This window comes from Schistocerca gregaria, chromosome 10 (assembly GCF_023897955.1).
Source record: "Schistocerca gregaria isolate iqSchGreg1 chromosome 10, iqSchGreg1.2, whole genome shotgun sequence".
NCBI classification, from domain to species: Eukaryota; Metazoa; Arthropoda; class Insecta; order Orthoptera; family Acrididae; genus Schistocerca; species Schistocerca gregaria.
Window position 1 is genome coordinate 203364347 of NC_064929.1, and position 20967 is coordinate 203385313.

At 45.5% G+C, this 20967-nt stretch overlaps 1 protein-coding gene across 1 annotated transcript in view; it reads left to right on the forward strand.

The window, feature by feature from the left end:
* The first annotated feature begins 439 nt into the window (after window positions 1-439).
* The window catches only part of LOC126293647 (uncharacterized), an 81714-nt gene continuing 61186 nt past the window's right edge, over window positions 440-20967 (forward strand). Inside the window, exons 1-4 of the mRNA XM_049986926.1 lie at window positions 440-871; window positions 3355-3511; window positions 9497-10041; window positions 14443-15327. Coding sequence (XP_049842883.1) covers window positions 597-871; window positions 3355-3511; window positions 9497-10041; window positions 14443-15327 — 1862 coding nt within the window. The 5' untranslated portion in view covers window positions 440-596. The remainder of the gene's footprint in view (window positions 872-3354; window positions 3512-9496; window positions 10042-14442; window positions 15328-20967) is intronic.

Below are 20967 nucleotides of genomic sequence, written 5' to 3' on the forward strand. Positions count from 1 at the left end.
GAACACACAGAGTATTTGCTTGCGTGTAAAACACATCCAACAACAACGCTGAGAGATCAAATTTAAGAAGCAGTGTGGTATTCCTTACATTATTTCTTCGTACCTTGTACGTCACCTGAAGTACTCAACTGACAGTGCGGAACGGAAATACACAGCTAACAACGAATCAACTGAGTATAAGCAATTAGGCACTCCTTCGATTACTTCTGCATCCTTCATCATTTACAGGGGAAGTACCGAACTGAGACTTTTTTTTTAGATTTCAAGGAAGAACCAGCAGCTCTGGAAAGGAGGATCAGCTTTATCCTTAGCAAAGATCAAGGGTGCTTGGAATTCGATTTGTTATCTGGGCTGTTTCCAGGTGGGTAGGTGGCATCAGTTTTCATATATATATATATACACACCAGTAGAGGTTCATATCTTGGGACACTTAGTCTTGTTGAGAGTCAGCAGTACTGCATTGTGAAGCTGTCGTTAGGGCTGTGTTCTCCACGTGTGGTCTCCTTCAGTTGGACTAATGCCAGACGATAACTGAACCAGGTGGCAGGTGGTCTCCAGATTGTGGGACGTCGGTCGTCAGTGCGACATAGTTGACTATGGGGGACTACATGGTGCAGTGTGAGATGTACCACCAGCGGCCACTGCAGACTGGAGAAATCCTGTGGGGGTCGTCTGGAGATCAGCTGCAGACTCCAGTTCCAGTTGGCGAGCTCACAGAGGCTCCACCATCCAACAGCCTCAGCCAGCCGGTGACCTCCTCGGAGCTGAGCGCCATAGAGCTGATGCCCAAGAGGGACTGCGACCCCATAGCGGGCTACGAGACACCAGTGACCACTCCCGATGCCAACAGCAGCTCGCCCGATGCTCTCAGGTATGTACTGTCTTTGCTCAGATAGTTGTTGTTGTGGTCTTCAATCCCGAGACAGGTTTGATGCAGCTTCTTCATCTCTCAGTAGTTAATGCAGCCTACATCCTTCTGAATCTGCTTAGTGTATTCATCTCTTGGTCTCCCTCTACGATTTTTACCCTCCACGCTGCCCCCAATCCTAAATTTGTGATGCCTCAGAACATGCCCTACCAACCGGTCCCTTCTTCTTGTCAAGTTGTGCCACAAACTCCTCTTCTCCCCAATTCTATTCAATACCTCCTCATTAGTTATGTGATCTACCCATCTAATGTTCAGCATTCTTCTGTAGCACCACATTTCGAAAGCTTCTATTCTCTTCTTGTCCAAACTATTTATCGTCCATGTTTCACTTCCATACATGGCTACACTCCATACAAATACTTTCAGAACCGACTTCCTGACACTTAAATCTATACTCGATGTTAACAATTCTCTCTTCTTCAGAAACACTTTCCTTGCCATTGCTAGTCTGCATTTTATATCCTCTCTACTTCGACCATCATAAGTTATTTTGCTCCCCAAATAGCAAAACTCCTTTACTATTTTAGGTGTCTCATTTCCTAACCTAATACCCTCAGCATCACCTGATTTCATTCGACTGCATTTCATTATCGTCGTTCTGCTTTTGTTGATGTTCATCTTATATCTCCTTTCAAGACACTGTCCATTCCATTCAACTGCTCTTCCAAGTCCTTTGCTGACAGAATTACAATGTCATCGGCGAACCACAAAGTTTTTATTTCTTCTTGTATGCAGCACATTCTAAAGCCGTTTACATAGGAAATGAAGTACCCAGAACCATAGGGGCCCAAAGCACAGACATCAGTTTTGGGAAAAATAGCTGTTTGTGAAAATCACTTTTGTAGACAAACCACCAGTCTCATGTTTGACTTATTTCTCACCCAACATCCTATATTTCCTAATTAATAATGTTAATCCACAAAATTTTCATGTGTATGTTTTAGTTTAATTTTTGGTGTTGTGTAGGAAATATTAAATTGTGGTCTTCCTCTAAGTGACTCGAAGACAGTGGTGGCCTCCCACAACCCCAGTGAAAAATATGTTACTTTAAACAACAGTTCATGAGAACCTGTTGAACACTTCATTGTTGTAAAACTTCTGAAATGTTCCTTTTCACCACGAATATTTGGTTCAGTAGCGAGGTCGTTATACCTTAATAGTTCTTAAATCCTCAGCTTCTATTTATAGACTGAAATACTGAAACCATGGTACTTGAGGTTACAGTGGAGCATTTCTTCATAAGCTTCCAGAGTTTATTTAGAAATGAGCATCTGTGCAGCTAGTGACCGTTCTTACAGCAATTAAAATTCGTGCTTTGAACCGATACAGAAGTGAGTATGAGAGAAATGGGAGAGACAGCTTTCTGCAAATGTTTATATATTAAATGTAGGGGTACAGTACTGATAAAACTGGTTCACCCTAACATGAACAGATGCCAGAAGCCTGTATAGATGCTAAAATCTCAAATCGCCGTCGGTGTGCTTTGGCCCTTATGGTTCTCAGCATCTTAAACGTACTGACAGGAAGAGAAAGTGTTGCACCATGACACACGAGTCCGAAATTAGTAGAACTTTCAGGAAATGTTCTTCTCATAACCGGTACTAAATGAGCTGCATTTATCCATTACGAGAGAACTGGAAGCTATTTTCCTGCATTTACTCTGATGCCTCAGTTCAGGATGATTCACATCGTACTTTAGATATACAAAGGTCGATCGTTCTGCAATAAATGAAATGTAATGTGCCATCGGAGGTTGCCACAGATATCGTCACATTATTATCTTGGGGTGTGAGGACGCGCTTCCCACGAATCGTCAAGTAGAGCTGCACATATATATCCGTAAAGAGACGCCAGTTCATGTGTCTTGAAATCAAAGAAACGAGGAAGAGCTAATGAGGACTGAACTTTAACGTGCTGTTGACAACAGAGGCGTTAGAGAAGGAACAGAAACTGTATTGGGGAAAAACGAGGAAAGATACCAGCCATGTTGTTTTGAAAGGCACAGTCCCCGAACTTAACTCAGCAATTTAGGGAAACGACGTAGAACCTAGTCTGGATGGCCACATCGCAATTTTAAGCACCATCCAATGCTTTCCCAACTGTCACTAAACTTCCGTTATCTACTAATTGCCCAAGAATATTTTGATGCTACATTCAATCCCTGCTCATTCATCTGAACGAAAATCTCGCAACACAATTACTTTAAAATATTAACACATTTGTTTCGCAAATAACTTTGACATTCGACTTGCAGCATTACGCAGTTTATACCAAAAGACAAAAATAAAAACTTTGTGGAGGTTAGCACCAGCTCTGTATCCGGATGCTGACAGCTGTTCACCCAGCGTTGGCACCTTGTAACCCGGTCTGGGTTTCGGCATGCTCTTGGTCGTCATCTTCAGCAGAAACTGGTTGAATGTCTGCAGGTTCAACCAGGGCAGCTCGTCGGCATACTGGTCACAGGAGGGACCAGCGTCCCCGGCATCGGTGAGCACCGTAACCCTGGGTTCGCCGAGCATCGATCACCTGTACCTCGGCATCGGAGCCCCTACTACTCTGCTGCCGCCTTTTGCAGATCCACAGGTAAGCTCTGTCCAAAGACTTATTGAAGGGATACAAAACAGAAAAATTGTCATAATTATGCATCGTACCAATTTACTTCATTTTAAGGTTCTAAATACGGGACAAGGAAGTTATTTATGGATTATTAATGTGAATCATTTGGGAAAACGAAGAGAAACCCAAATCGAGATAGGTCTATCTGGTAAACAAACCCTGTATCATCTCAAACTAGCATCTTTCCAAAGTTCACAGTACGTATCTGTGACTTACAGTTGACAGTAATTAGCAAACGTCTTCTATATTATCTTCATGCATTCTACCCCGTGCAGACCGCGAAGGTGTTTACACTGCTGGCCTACAACATCAACGAGATTCTCTTCAAAGTGCGCATCCCTTGTTCATAGAACAATTCCTTTGAGCCATGAATCTTGGTATCGCCATGTTAGGTAATGGATCGACCAATGGAGGTAGCTTGAGGACCTTTGAAAGCAGTCATACCAATCATCAGCCATATGACTGAAACATCACTTAAGCCATGATAAGGTATTGAAATGTTAACACTACAGTTTCAGTAAATCGCTATTCAATAGTTTAATTAAATGAATCTCATGTATTCAAGTAGGATATGGAGGTAGTTCTGGATGTGACAAGTTTGCAAGTTGTGTTCATAAACCTGCTGGTTTGCCACTAATAGCATTCAGCTCATACTGAGCCCTATCAAAAACCTGTTCTGTAGCGCTGTGGTCACTGTTTTGTCAATATGTCATTGAAAGACTCCTCAGTAAGTTAACTGGAGTGCCATACTACCTTCGTGAAATGAGATCAAGTAAGACACTGACTATCAATTTTGGCCCAAAATTTTCTTGCCACTTGCATTAAAGTGCCTCAAAGGATAACTGTATAAAGCTCGTGTATAAATGACGCTAATTGTGGTCAATTTTCTATTCGTCAAAGTAGATGCTTCATTTTCTTCAGGTTGCAAGGAAGTTGCCATCTAAGCACAGTCCCAGGAACTTCGTAATTTTTCCTCTCTCATCGTACCACCATTGCAACAAGGTGGATTGTCAGTGGGAACACAATTATACATATCAGACACATTATTACCTGTGAACCAAAACATGACTACTCTCCAAAATACGAGGTGCTACGTTATTCATTTCCTATTCTATAATTATAAAAAATTATGCTTGTCATTTGAGAGAAAGGAGCATTAGAGCTAAATCTTATGGTGCTATGCAAGCTTGTAACCTACATAAAAAAAAGTGGTCGTTAAACGGAACCCTGAGGAACAGCACATGTTACAGTACCCTTGGATCGAAGCATGTATCGCACAAAGGAATGTAGGCTCGCTCGGCGAATTTCATTGATGATATCTCCTCGAGTTATCAGCTGAGCTGTGGCGCCATGTTGCAGCAACATTTCTAGCGTTTCTTACCTGTCATTTACGGTTGGGTGCCAGGCTCAGGTCCAGTTTGTTCCCTCGTAGCTGATGGACCACAAACGCCCAGCGGATGGACCAATCATATAGAAGAGATGGTAGTGGTGGTCTGGGCAGCCAGTCCTTGTACAGCCTTTTCGCCAGCTGCTCCCACCACTTTCACATCAAAGCATTCCTGACGTATCTTGTAGTTTACATCTGAGCTCCATATTGGATGTGGCGTTAGCAAAATTACTTCAGGAAAGGTCTGATATGGAAGAAGCAGAGGCAACGGGTGGAACATTCAGGCAGCATGAGGACTTCAAGCCCATATACCTGTCAATCGTATCAGGGCTGCCCCCCATCTCCAGTCAAGACATCTTTTCTGGAGGCAAGTGACTGGTCGACCAATTGGACGCTCGACGTAGGAGTCTGCAGTCCAACAGCTATAAAGGAACGATGTGGACCTGAACCCAACATTTCACCTGAAGGTAATCTCTAGGAAATTCGTCGAAGCGTTGCGACGACACGACACCACAGCTCGGCTGATAACCCAGGAAGATTTCATCAGTTTATATCCCGGGAATAGCGCTAATATTACGCCATTTTTGTACGATTGTATGCTGTTATGCAAATATAATGGGCGAAAACATGTTTTGTAGCCACCTCTCTGTGATAACAAGAAATCTTTCAGGAGTGCTAAAATGACTAAAATGACGGTCAGCTGTGCTACAGTCAACTCCGAGAAGGGGTGCGGGTGTAGCTGTGTTTTCGACTGCACATTCTCTGATGTGGCGTCATCCCCGCCGACACTAAGGGTCTATGTTCCTCACAGTACCAGATCAGTAGTTTTGTATGAAAATGTGTATAAAGTACTGTGCAAGCAACATGGCGGCTTCTGGAAATGAGCAGCTGAACAAGTCCTCTTCCACTACATAGCTGGAGGAGAAAGTGAAAGAGTTAGGCAGACCCAAAATTTAAATCTGAGGAGGAGAGAGTGTAGAATGGTGATCACCGATTCTGCTTAGACTATGTGACTGGGACAGATAGATACCCCTTTCAAGTTCCTAGAATATTACGCCAATGTGCGCCATAGGAAAAGGTAAAATGCCGTCTACAGATTTATGAGTACAGTGTGAGGGATTTTTGAACAAGTCCTGATGTCTCGAGGACCTGGTGCAATGGTCAAACGCACCAATTGGCAGTTCGTTGGCTTGCGTTCGACTTTTGCTGTCACCATCTCTTTTTTTCAGTTTATAATATTTCTCGCATATGTTAAAACTATTAATTATAAGTTAAAATACACCTTCAAATATTTCAATGTATATATGTAAAATTAATATATTACGTTTAGTTACAATTATTGCCCTTGTAGCTCAGAAGGCTTTAGCTGTTAGTTAAGAAAAAAGAGTAAACGAAGAAATTTAATATGGAAGTGTATGAAAATAGTTGGGTTTGTGGTGGGTGTGATGTATGCAATACACTTTTTTGTTCTCTGTGTTTGTTATTTAGGAACAGTGATACACGGGGTACAGTGTTGGGGGGGGGGGGGAGGGGGTGAAATATGTAGGACATATTGAAGCATTAATAAAAATCATAAACATAAAAACTTTATCACGGTGCATTAAATAAATCTAACATCGCAACTATATTAAGTCGCGTCTATCATAACGAAAAAGGAAAACACAATCTCTTTTTATATTGTAACACATATTTGCATGCGCCATCATTTCTTACACATCTTTTCACAATCTTTTAATTCATTTTGCAACGTACACTGAGGTGATAAAAGTCACGGAGTTCCTCCTAGTGTAGTGTTGGAGTTCCCTTTGACCGACATACTGCAGCAACTCGATGTGTCATGGAATCAAAGGGTCGTTGGAAGTCCCCTGTAGAAATATTGAGCCACGCTACCCCTGCAACCGTCATAATCGTGCGACCGTTGCTAGTGCAGAATGTTGTGGACGAATTTACCTCTCGCTTGCCTGCCGGGTGGCCGAGCGGTTCTAGGCGCTACAGTCTGGAACCGTGCGACCGCTACGGTCGCAGGTTCGAATCCTGCCTCGGGCATGAATGTGTGTGATGTCCTTAGGTTAGTTAGGTTTAAGTAGTTCGACGTTCTAGGGGACTGATGACCTTAGAAGTTAGTGCTCAGAGCCATTTGAACCATTTTTTAACCTCTTGATTATGCCCTATACATGTTCGATGGGATTCATGTCGAGTGATCTGCGCGGCAAAATCATTCACTCGAATTGCCAAGAATGTTTTTCTAACAACTGTGGCCTGGTCACATGACATCATTGCTTTGGAACATGAAGTTCATGAATGGCTGCAAATAGTCTCTAAGTAGCCCAACATAACCATATACAATCAGCGATCAATTCAGTTGGACTGGAGGAGCCAGTCGTTTTCATGATAAGAAAGCCCACACCATTAGAGAGCCAACATAATGTTGTACAGTGCATTATTGACAACTTGTTTCCATGGCTTCAAGGGGTCTGTGCCACAGTCGAATACCACCATCAGCTCTTGATAACTGAAATCGGGGCTCGTCTGACCACGCCACTGTTTTCCAGTAGTCTATGGTCCATCTGGTATGGTCACGAATGTAGGAGAGGCGCTACAGACGATGTGTTGTTAGCAAAGACACTCGCGTCGGTTTTCTGCTGCCACAACCTATTAACGCCATATTTCGCCGCACTGTCCCAACATATGCGCTCGTCTTACGTTCCACATTGATTTCTGCAGTTCCTTCACACAGTGCACTGACAATTCTACGCAAACGCTTCTTCCACTGCGTGGTGAGAGGCAATGCCTGAAATTTTCCATTCTCGACACCCTGTTAACGCTGTGGAACTCGGAAAATTGAATTCCCTAATGACTTCCGAAATGGAGTGTTCCATACCTCTAGATCTAGATTCAAAGTCTGTTTATTCCCGTCGTGAGATCACAATCACGCCATAAACCATTTCACGTGCTTTCACCATCAGATATAAAGAACATCTTTTGAGAAAGAACGGCACCAGTCCCCTAAATTCATCCTTTGCCGATCATCTCTTAATTACTGGACACCGTGCCTAAAGCCATAGGCGATAGCAATATTCTGCATACCGAAAAGAAGGGGCGAAGGTTAGATGTTTTTTGAGGAATTGGAGATTTTCAAACTTCTCTCTTGTCATGATGGCCTCACTCTCAACGAACAGCTGCAGCTGCGAAATAAAAACTTTTTCGACTGTATAAGCCATTGCTTGATCTTTGATTCAGATTTCCTCATGCAGTTTACGGAAATGTTGTTTTCCTGTTACATCTTTGCTGTTTTCTTGTATGTCATAACTGACGTTTTTTTAACGTTACAAAATGTATCTCTGTTTAAAGCAGATAAATATGTAACTTCATCCTATTATTATTAGTGCTTACGTTATGCCTGAATCAGCTTCATCACAATTTCATGTGTCTAATTTTGAATGTACACTAGCGTAGTTGTTTCTGCGGCTACTAGATGGCGCTCGTAGCAACACCATGTTTGTCTGCCCACACTTTCCAACGTGGGCACCTCAGTCTTGTTGCAACCCTTGTCCACTCAACTACGAGCAGCCCTTAGCGGCTCGCCATCTTATTTACAACTATGCATGACGTCGCCTTTCCGGCTTATATATTTTTTTTAAATGTGACTTGTAAGTACTGCATCTCTTTCTAGTCAGTACAAACTTTAATTTTATTAATGTATTATATACCTAATATGTTTCGAAGAGTTAGTTTAGTTCTGAAGACGACGCTCGTAGTAGCGTTGAAACCCGGTCAATTTTTACTTAATAACTAATGAGGAGGTACTGAATAGAATTGGGGAGAAGAGGAGTTTGTGGCACAACTTGACCAGAAGAAGGGATCGGTTGGTAGGACATGTTCTGAGGCATCAAGGGATCACCAATTTAGTACCGGAGGGCAGCGTGGAGGGTAAAAATCGAACAGCCGGCCGGGGTGGCCGAGCAGTTCTAGGCACTACAGTCTGGAGCGACCTCGCGCATGGATGTGTGTGATGTCTTTAGGTTAGTTAGGTTTAAGTAGTCCTAAGTTCTAGGGGACTGATGACCTCAGATGTTAAGTTCCATAGTGCTCAGAGCCATTTGAACCATTTGTAAAAATCGTAGAGGGAGACCAAGAGATGAATACACTAAGCAGATTCAGAACGATGTTGGCTGCAGTAGGTACTGGGAGATGAAGAAGCTTGCACAGGATAGAGTAGCATGGAGAGCTGCATCAAACCAGTCTCACGACTGAAGATCACAACAACAACATCTTTGACCGAGGGCTTATTTGTTCTAATATAATTCTGACACCGTCACTGAACCTTAGCAGCTATGTTCAAAGCTTTACATCTCACGTAAGTCACATGTCTACAAATGGCACCTCTGCCAATACACTGCATTCTTATTCCCTGCGTACGCAAAGCTACATCCGTCCGTATTTGTGAATATGCTACCCCACTACTTTTGTCACCTCAGTGTACTGTGTTCTGCACAGTCGCAAGCCTTTGTCTAGTCACAATGTGTCGAGGATTCTGTCAGGCTCAAGACTGTTCATCTGCACAGGACTGCTTCGGCAACGCCGGAGACTTCCTGTATGGAGCGGCGATGGCAGAGGCCGGCGTCACGTTTCCGGACAGTCAGTTCGCACCACCCACTCGAGACGCGTCTTCTGCTGGAGCTTTTGTCATGGACAAGTTCCTGTCTGCAGGTGACCAATCCAATAGTGGACAGGAGGAGGCCCAGCACACAGGGACCCTGGCAGCGCTCCACTCCACTGGGAGGTCCACCTCCCTGACCGACGTCCGGATGGCCGACAGCGGAGGGTCGCTGCCCAGCAGTCCACCTCCGCCATCGGTCTTGACCGCCACCGGCAGGTCCCACTCGGTCACGGACGTCTCCTGCGGGAGGGGCGACAGAGGAACCGTACTCGGCGGCCAATTGGGCGCCCTCGGCGTCAAGAGGCCGACGTCTGCAACCCCAGGATTCCAGCACGGAGGACTGGGGACGGTCCAGAGGTCGTCGTCACTCTGTGTGGAGGGAGGGCAGGAGCGGCTCAGGGTCACCGCCATACAGAGGTCCATGTCTCTGGCTCTGGACGAGAGACCTAGGTGAGTCCCAACTGTGACTATACAATGAAGGCTTTCACGACCGAATGGTACTGTTGGTGATAATTCTTCCGGGTTATATGGCCGTAGCCCATGGAATACTTCTATTCCTAACGTTTCGTCCAATACTACGTTGGACATCCTCAGAGGTATGGCTGGTTGCCTCAACAGGACCAGCCATACCTCTGAGTATGTCCAACGTAGTATTGGACGAAACGTTAGGAATAGAAGTATTCCATGGGCTACGGCCATATAACCTGGAAGAATTATCAACAACAGCACCGACTGTGACTGCTATGCCCTGTTGCTCATAAGTCTATTGCATACTCGAGGGCTTGCCAGTGCAGGTTCTGTGTCTGGAGTCAGCTGGGGCATATATAACCTCTTCACCTTATCTGTATATAGGTTAATTGCGATGTCGAACAAGTCACTTGGTCATGATAATGACATAATTGAGATTAGAAACGTCCTCAAACAAGAAAGTATGAGAGAAGAAATTGAAAGAAAGAGATTAAGATGGTATGGGCATGTTAAGAGGATGCATGGGCAGAGACTCCCCAAAATTATGGAAGAACTAAAGATGGATGGGAAAAGATCTAGAGGGCGCCCAAGAACACCGTGGAAAATGGGAGAGAATATCGGTTGAATGGAGAGGTGTGACCTGGCAGCAAGTGGAGGAAGAAAAGTGGTGGGAGCACCGAGCCAAATGGAGAGGACTCGTCAGCACCCAAACCCGGCAGTAGCTGGAGCGGGATTCGGATATAGATAGAATAACACAATGCTCTTTGTTTGGCTCATGGTATGACTTTTTTATTGTTTTGTTACCTGTTTATATCTTAGCCAGAGTGTCTTATTCACAATCACAAAGTGGCAGTGAAAGTAAATTAATGTGAGTGGATACAGTGACCTATTATAGTTGTATAATTGTACAGCTGAAAAGTGTGCTGGACTGGTTCAGCCATCATGCAGTGGAGTGATCAATGTTAAGATAGTGTGTTCAACATGACCACAAATTTAACCTGTTCAATGAACTTCTGAACAAATAGGATGTGTTCACAGTTACCAGAGAAAGTGTCAAAATCAATAATAAGAAACAGTTTTAATCACAGCTAAATACATATACATCTTTGGTGTGAGTGTGCAGCTGATAACCACTAACTTATTTTTTGTAAGTAAGATGATGTGTCTTGTACTGTACAGAGGTACTATAACGTGGTTTCTGGAACACGAAAGTAGCTTCCCAATGAAGTAGATAATAGGACAAGTAAGTGGCTATATGTTAACTGGGAATATTCTGTTTGGGCTTGGAACTGGAGCATACAGTCATTTTGACGCAATATTTGTGTAAGATCTTGAAGACAGGGATTTTTTTTAGAACCTCCCTGTTTTTCGTGGTACATTGACGATACGTTTGTGGTGTGTCCAGATAGAGTAGACGATCTCAATTGTCTCTCGAGTCATTTTCATTGCTCTAACCTTCCCCACCCACCCCCACCAACATCAAATTCCCAGTCGAGGTCTAAAGGGATGCAAAACTTACTTTTCTGGACTTGCTGGTCTACAGGAACGATAATGGGACTTTGGGACACATTATCTATACAAAACCAATGCATACAGACCAGTATCCACATGCAACGACTTGTCATCCACCGTACCAAGGCATGGAAGTCCTGAGGACGTTAGCAAAGAGCACTTAGCCACCTCAGACAAAACTTTGACACAAGAGCTGGAACATCTTAAGCACATGTTCGAGCAGAATGTCTATGCAGACGTACATGTCTGTCTTTATTAGGAGTACCAGTAGAAGACGTATGTAGGTTAGTTACTTTCCCACCACATACTGGTAGTCCCTCTTCAAAGATGGGAAACACTTCTAAAAGACAAAATATTAGAAGAGTTTTTCTCCCACCAGCTATGGTTAGAGCACACCTCAGCTCAGTTAAAGATGATCTAAGACCGAAAAAGCCCAGTGTTTATTGAATGCCTCACCATTGTGGGAAAATACAATGTATTGAGCACTATCGCAACGCATGGTTACTACAACCTGAGAAACCTGTTGTGGAGGAGCACTAATAGAGGGGTGGCATAGGATGATGCATGATGAGACACAGGTAATTGTCTGTGGGTCTCCTTACCGGACTTTGCCTTGAAGGAATCGATTAAAATAAGACTGGCAGATAATATTATGAATACAGATAAGGGCTAGTAAAAAGCGGAATTCGGTTTCATCTGACATCAAAAGAAAACAGTGTCTCAGCCAGCACCAGCAGAAGTGCATACCCAATAACGGTCCATTATTTCTGCAAGCTTTGACCACTGGGACGATGTAGCTTCAGTTTTCAGTACGGGGCAGCAACGACGATTTCTCTCACAAGAGCGTTTTGTTCTGTGTGTTATGAATCATGATAATGAATACCGCCCCACCCAGACAATGCAGCTAACATAACTGCATGGATTACCCTACAACATCAAGATGGGCTGAGGCATGAACTGGAGTTTGTTTTAGGGAGGGAGACGTACACTAAGATGGGCTGAGGGATGAACAGGAATTGGTTTTAGGGAGGGAGATGTAGTTGGATAATATATGCAACTGTGTCTGCTGCAGTGCCAGGGTGGTGCAGTGGTAAGCTTATCTGCCCAGTGGGCAGCAGAACTGGCTTCGAATACCAGTCTTGATATAAATTTTAAATCGTTGGTTTGTCCAATATTCATAAGATGCATGAAACGTCTCTGGAACATATAATTTCATCTGATTCATATGAATCAGTTTGGTCGAGGTTTAGCAGTATTCCCACCTGAAGATGGAGGCCATATTTACAGCTGAAATATTGTCAAGATGATTCTACAGGGTGAAAAGTATTTAAACCGGCAAACTCTGGGAGGTTGTAGGGGACATCAAAACAAATATTTTTCCCTAGTGTCATTTTTTTCCTATGGGGATTATTTAAACGAGTGGAGGCCGTATTACGCTCTTCAGTTGTTAGAGGCCATATTACGCTCTTCAGTTGTTAGAGGGCGTATTACGCTCTTCAGTTGTAGGCAACTGCTGTCCACCAGTGTAGTAGTGCATTGTCTCTGTTTACTAATGGAGCGATACACCTGGAGTGAGTACACTGATATGGTTGGTGCGTACTACGTAGCGCACCACAACGGACGAGCTGCACAGCGGTGTTATCAACAATAATATCCTAACTGCCGTATCCCGCATCATACGACCTTTGTTGCTGTGTACCAACGTCTGCGTGAGTCCGGGTCATTTAGCAGATTACCTGGACAGGGACGCCGTCGCGCAGTAAGAACGCTGTAATTTGAGAAAGCTGTCCTCCAGCATGTGGAGCGGAATCCTCCAATCAGCACTCGTGCAATTGCACGTAACATGGAGACGAATCAGACGACTGTAGGAACAGTTCTTAGAGAGCAATTGTTACGTCCATTTCACTTACAGCGTGTCCACAACCTGGAACCAGTTGATTATCCGCCCAGAGCACAGGTTTCGCTGTGGTACCTGGAACAGTATGAAATGTATCATACATTTCCATCCTCTGTGTTATTTACCGATGAAGCAACGTTCGGGCGTGATGGAGTCTTCAACATGCCACAGTTACTAGCGCTCATCAAGTGCGGTTCTTCGTTAATGTGTGGGTTGGTATTGTTGGGGACTGTTTAATTTGGCCGTATCTGCTACCTAGGCCATTAAATGGCAGGCACTATTTCAATTTTCTCTCCAGAGAATTGCCAGAATTGCTGGAAGACGTCCCGCTCCCTACAAGGCAACACATGTGGTTCCAACATGGTGGGGCGCCGGTACATTTCAGTCGTGTGCGTCGATTCCTGGACCGACGGTTCCCAGAAACGTGGATTAGCAGAGGTGGTCCTGTACCATGGCCTGCTCGATCCCCAGATATGCCCCCTCTGGACTTTTTTGTGTGGGGAGAGATGCGCAACCTTGTTTACGCAACTGCTGTTGCATCAGAAGAGGATCTGGTTGTCCGGATAGTAGCAGCAGCAGGAAAAATTCAGAATACTCCTGGGGTTTTTGCCAGTGTCAGGCAGAACACGATCCGACGGTGTAACCTTTGTTTACATGTCGATGGAGGCATTTTTGAAAATCTACTGTAATTGAAATTGGGTTGTGTTACTGTGTTGTCTCTTGGTCATAAAAAAATGGAAAAGTATTTGTTGGTTTAATTAATTTGCCGCCAGAGAAATCTTCCTCTACCGGTTTAAATACTCCTCATAGGAAAAAATAACAATAGGGAAAAATATTTGTTTTGATGTCCCCTAAAACCTCCCAGAGTTTGTCGATTTAAATACTTTTCACCCTGTATGACCTGACTTGCAAACATGAGAATATTATCATAATAGGGTAAGTAGTATTTATTTATATATATGTGTGTGTTTCAGGTTGAGCCCTCTGGTACTGGGAGAGCTCCAGACTCTAGGATCACCATCGACTCCCATGGAAACTGATGGCACCTCCTCCAACAGTCTGGCCGGATTCCTGGATGCTCATTCGCGGACACACGGACAGACCCCATCCAATAGCAGCGTCGCCAGTTCTTCGGCTCCCTGCACACCGTCCTCTGACAGCCCAGTCTTCCAAAGCAGTCCATTCTTCAGTGCCAACGAGTACCAGCATCGCACAGAAAGGACGTGTGAACCTGTAACTGCCAGCAGTGGGGTCGGGTACCCAGAGTTTCCCACCAGCACGGCGCTGCCAGCGCCACAAACGTCTCCCAACATGCACGCACCCCCTACTTTCACTTTTCTGACTGGAGAACCAGTGGCACCGCAACCGTCACCACAGAACAGCGTATTGTCTGGGGGCTATCCCCAGAGTGTGACCAATCTCCAAGCGAGGGCACCGCAGCCCCAGCACGTCCCCTGCATCGTGGGGCACCACCCGGTGGGACCGCCCGCAAACCAGAGCCACCAGGTGACGAACCCGAGCCGTGCGGTCACTCCCGGAGGGTCACCTCTGGCGCGACGGCCTCCACCCCCTGGTCCCAGGTATTTCGACAGGCCGGATGACGACATCCCAGGCCTCCCCATCCCCCAAACGAGTGCAGTGAAGGACTGCTGGAGGCCCCCGTATTGGGTCGGTGACCACCAACAGGGCAGTCACGGCCCGGCGTACTATCAGAACGGCGCCGACCGCTACGGACAAAATCAGTGTTGCCAGGGCTGTGACGGGGGTACCGGCGCAAAGCCACGGCTACGGCCAGCACCAGTGGCTGCAGATGCAACAACAAAGGGCTGCAGCCTGTCAACCACCTCTTCCTGTTACAGGTAGGACTAATTCACACTTTAACACTCTAGAACAGGCATTTCCAAACAACAACTACTGACAAAAAAACAGCAACACAAAAAATGATTAACGTAGAGTAGTGAAATTTTTAGAATACATTTCTCTAGGTAACATACACTATTGGCCATTAAAATTGCTGCACCAAGAAGAAATGCAGATAATAAACGGGTATCCATTGGACAAATATATTACACTAGAAGTGACATGTGATTACATTTTCACGCAGTTTGGGTGCATAGATGCTGAGAAGTCAGAACCCGGAACAACCACCTCTGGCCGTAATAACGGCCTTGATGCGCCTGGGCGTTGAGTCAAACAGAGCTTGGGTGGCGTGTTCAGGTACTGCTGACCATGCAGCTTCAACACGATACCACAGTTCATCAAGAGTAGTGACTGGCGTAATGTGACGAGCCAGTTGCTCGGCCACCATGGACCAGAAGTTGTCAATTGGTGAGAGATCTGGAGAATGTGCTGGCCAGGGTAGCAGTCGAACATTTTCTATATCCAGAAAGGCCCGTACAGGACCTGCAACACGTGGCCGTGTATTATCCTGCTGAGATGTAGGGTTTCGCAGGGATCGAATGAAGGGTAGAGCCACAGGTCGTAACACATCTGAAATGTAACGTCCACTGTTCAAAGTTCCGTCAACGCGAACAAGAGGTGATCGAGACGTGTAACCAATGGCACTCGATACCATCACGCCGGGTGATACGCCAGTATGGCGATGACGAATACACGCTTCCAATGTTCGTTCACCGCAATGTCGCCAAACACGAATGCAAACATCGTGATGCTGTATACAGAACCTGGATTCATCCGAAAAAATGACGTCCTGCCATTCGTGCAACCAGGTTCGTCATTGAGCGCTCCTGTATGTGATGCAGCGTCAAGGGTAACCTCAGCCACTGTCTCTGAGCTGATAGTCCGTGCTGCTGCAAACGTCGTCAAACTGTTCGTGCAGATGGTTGTTGTCTTGCAAACGTCCCCATCTGTTGACTCAGGGATCGAGACGTGGCTGCACGATCCGTTACAGCCATCCGAATAAGATGCCTGTCATCTCAACTGCTAGTGATACGAGACCGCTGGGATCCAGCACGGAATTCGTATTACCCTCCTGAACCCACTGAAGTCACATGCCGCTAACAGTCATTGGATCTCGACCAACGCTAGCAGCAATTTCGCGATAGGATAAATCGCAATCGTGATAGGCTACAATCCGACCTTTATCAAAGTCGGAAACGTGATGGTACGCATTTCTCCTCCTTACACGAGGGATCACAACAACGTTTCAGCAGGAAAGACCGGTCAACTGCTGTTTCTGTATGAGAAATCTATTAGAATCTTTCCTCATGTCAGCACGTTGTAGGTGTCGCCACCGGCACCAACCTTGTGTGTATGCTCTGAGAAGCTAATCATTTGCGTATCACAGCATCTTCTTCCTGTCGGTTAAATTTCGCGTCTGTAGCACGTCATCTTCGTGTTGTACCAATTTTAATGGCTAGTAATGTATGTAATGCAAGCCTGATTTGATCCTCTTATGCGACAGGCGTGAAATATGAATGGCCATCATCTTACAGATGAAGAAACATGCCTAACAAACTTTCGTTTATGTCATACAACTCTGTCCTGACGTTGCGGTTTTTTGACCCCTCAGTGTATGTTCTGCAGAACACTGGTGTTTCACAGGAAGTGAATGTGTTCAAAAATGGTTCAAATGGCTCTGAGCACTATGGGACTCAACTGCTGTGGTCATTAGTCCCATAGAACTTAAAACTACTTAAACCTGAATAACCTAAGGACATCACACACATTCATGCCCGATGCAGGATTCGAACCTGCGACCGTAGCAGTCCCCACGGTTCCGGACTACGCGCCTTGAACCGCGAGACCACCGCGGCCGGCAAGTGAATGTGTGTTTCGCGAAAACTATTAATACTCTAGTGGTTGCCGCGTAGGGTAGCCGCGTTGTCTTAGGCGCCTTGCACGGTTCGCGCCGCTGCCCCCGTCGGAGATTCGAATCCTCTCTCGCGCATGGGTGTGTGTGTTGTCCTTAGCGTAAGTTAGTTTAAGTTAGATTAAGTAGTGTGTAAAACTAGTGACCGAGGACTTCAGCAGTTTGGTTCCATGGGAACTTACCACCACCACCACCACCACCACCACCACCACCTCCACTACTCTGGTGTTTTTTTTTCGCCATTTTGACGCCACTTATGATTTTTTTGAAATTTTGTTATAATTTCTGTGATGTGATGCAACAAAGTGGATTTGTCTCTAAACAGGGTGTTTCAGAGCCTTTCCATCAAACGTCTAGAAGTGATAGATCACGTAACAGGGAAAAACCTTTGTTAGAGACAAAATATTCACTAACATATTTCTCGGCGACACTAGGCGTCACCAATCCTGGGACGAAGAGATTTCATCGAACAACCAGAGGTTACTAACCACGTGTGCTGCATATCAACTACAAGAGTGGGTGTCTCCAAGCAGAGAAAGATATTTTAGAAGCGAAGTAGGAATTTTAATTTTGCTCGACCCACCCCTTTTCATGTGAAGCAGATGACTGGATTATAGGCAAAAGACACTGCATATGCGCACAGCAGGTTGCCTACACACTGCTGCCTCTCAGGGGCATAACCTATGCAAAAGGACTGCTTGTGTGATGGAGTCTCAGTGAACATTTTTTCTGCAAAAAAAGTTATTCCCAGTGAGATGATCTCTCACTGCTAGATGTTTGATGCATGGGCTTTGGAACAGCTTGTAGGTAGCTATTGTGTTTCCCTCTGCGAACAATTTGAAATATTATGACTAGATACCGTAAAGTTGCAATATTTAAAAAGTGTACTGCGGATTTTTCTAGGGATAAAAGGCCCTTGGGGAGATGGACCCGGCACCTTCCACCCCCTCCCCTCCCCCCTAGTGCCGAAGCCACAAAAAGTTGCACTTTACTTGTTGTCCAGCCAATAGCTTGGTCATGCGCTTCTGCTGCAGACTAACTTTTATTTTTAGCTAATAACATTCGGCACCTTGTGTTTGAGGAGCATTTGAAGAAACTTTCTGCGTACCTCTGGACGAATTTCTGCTCGTAATTCTTGTTTAAAGGTTTTCAATTACGTTAGTCGCATGTGGGCATTGAAATGAATCAATAGTAATGGGTGAAAACCTGTGTCAGACTGGGATTCGAACCATTAGTGGGAATCGAAATGTGAAGCAAGGGATTCGTGTGTAGGTGACACAGTGCTGGTAGTACGTGTGCTTGGATGGCCGAGACTGTTAACGTAGCTGCTCGCATTAAGTGGGAGATCCAGACTCAAGTTCTGGTCTGGCACAAGTTTTGACTTTTTACCTTTGACACATTTCAATACCGAACTGCGGCCAACATCATTGAAATCCTTTGACGGAGTATCTGTAGGGCAGCTGAATTGCATAAGGTATCCTAATGAACACACACACACACAAACTATATATGAATCATGCTTGGCTGTCCACAAGGGGGTGGAGATCTCTTCTGAATAGCACGATGCAAGGCATCCCAAATATGCTCAATAATGTTCATGTCTGAGGAGTTTGGTAGTCAGCGGAAGTGTTTAAACTCAGAGGAGTGTTCCTGGAACCACTCTGTAGCAATTCTGGATGTGTGGGGTGTCGCGTTGTCCTGTTGGAATTGCCCACGTCCGTCGGAATGGACAATGGCCATGAATGGATGCAAGTGATCAGACAGGATGCTTACGTACGTGTCACCTGCCAGAGTCGTACCTAGACGTATCAGGGGTCCCATATCACTCCAACCGCACCCCCCCCCCTCCCACCATTACAGAGCCTCCACCAGCTTGAACAGTCCCCTGTTGACATGCAGCGTCCCTGGATTCATGACGTTGTCTCCACACCCGTACGCATCCATCCACTCGATACAAATTGAAGCGAGTCTCGTCCAACGAGGCAACATGTTTCCAACCATCAACAGTCCAATTTCGGTGAAGCTTCGTATCGTGCAATCATCAAGGGTACACGAGTGGGCCTTCGCCCACGAAAGCCAATATCGATGATGTTTCGTTGAATGGTTCGCACGCTGACACTTGTTGATGGCCCAGCATTGAAATCTGCTGTAATTTGCGGAAGGGTTGCACTTCAGTCACGCTGAACGACTCTCTTCAGTTGTCGTTGGTCCCATTCTAGCAGGATCTTTTTCCGGCGGCAGCGATGTCAGAGATTTGATGTTTTACCGGATTCCTGATATTCACGGTACACTCGTGAAATGGTCGTACGGGAAAATCCCCACTTCATCGCTAGCTGGGAGATGCTGTGTCCCATCGCTCGACCGCCGTCTATAACACCACGTTCAAATTCACTTAAATCTTGATAACCTGCCACTGTAGCAGCAGTAACCGATCTAAAAATTGCCCCAGACATTTGTTGTCTTGTATAGGTGTGGGCGGCGCTCCCGATTAGCCATGCGGTCTAACGCACGGTTTCCGGAATGGGAAGGAGCGCCTGGTCCCCGGCACGAATCCACCCGACTGACTTGTGTCGAGGTCCAGTGAGCCGGCCAGTCTGTGCATGGTTTTTAGGCGGTTTTCCATCTGCCTCGGCGAATGCGGGCTGGTTCCCCTTATTCCGCCTAGGATGCACTATGTCGCCGATTGCTGCGCAAATAAGTTCTCCACATACGCGTACACAACCATTACTCTACCACGCAAACGTAGGGGTTACACTCGTCTGATGTGAGACGTTCCCTGGCAGGTCCACCAGGGGCCGAACCGCACAATAACCCTGGGTTCGGTGTGGGGCGGCGGAGGGGCGAAGTGCACTGCGGTAGTCGTCGTGGGGTTGTGGACCACTGCGGCTGTGGCGGGGACGGAGCCTCTCCGTCGTTTCTAGGTCCCCAGTTAACATACAATACAATAGGTGTGGCCGAGCGCAGCGCTGTATTCTGCCCGTTTCCATACCTCTGTATTTTAGTACAAATGCCTATACCAGTCTCTTTGGCGCTTCGACGTATACTCGTATAGGCACGGACGCCTATATACCGCGCGCGCGCGCGCCTGCGTGCGTGTGTGTGTGTGTGTGTGGGGGGGGGGGGGGGGGAATAATTCAAGTGTATATAAATGAATAAGCAGACCGACACTAGTATGAGGTTCATTCATCAAGTGATAACTATCACTCAAAAGCAATTATGTTAGATAATTCATATTTTGTTTGTTTGTGCTGGTGGACTTTGAATCCCGTGAGTCTGGGTACTGTAGCACAACGCTGTGGAAGCCAAAACAAGTCGGGGCAGCGCATTTCCACTTGCAAACAAACAAAAAATTAATTATGTAACTTAATTTTTTTTCAGATAATATCCAAGACTTTGTGACTGTCCCTCGTACAATTTAGCAGTTTACAAAAATCCTAAAAGTTTATCAGCTGTACTAGGTCGATAGAACTTGTCCACTGTGTAGAGAGAAAAAAATTGCTATTAATGCTGATGACGTTTTCTGCCCATTCGGCAGGTTTCCACCGCTGCGTGCACCAATTCTCGGTTCGTCCCGGATTTCCGCCATTCTTTTCCTATCTGTGTACGTTGCTTTTATCTTGATGTTGTCAGTTAAGTCGTACAGGAGTTGGACACTGTATGGGAAGAC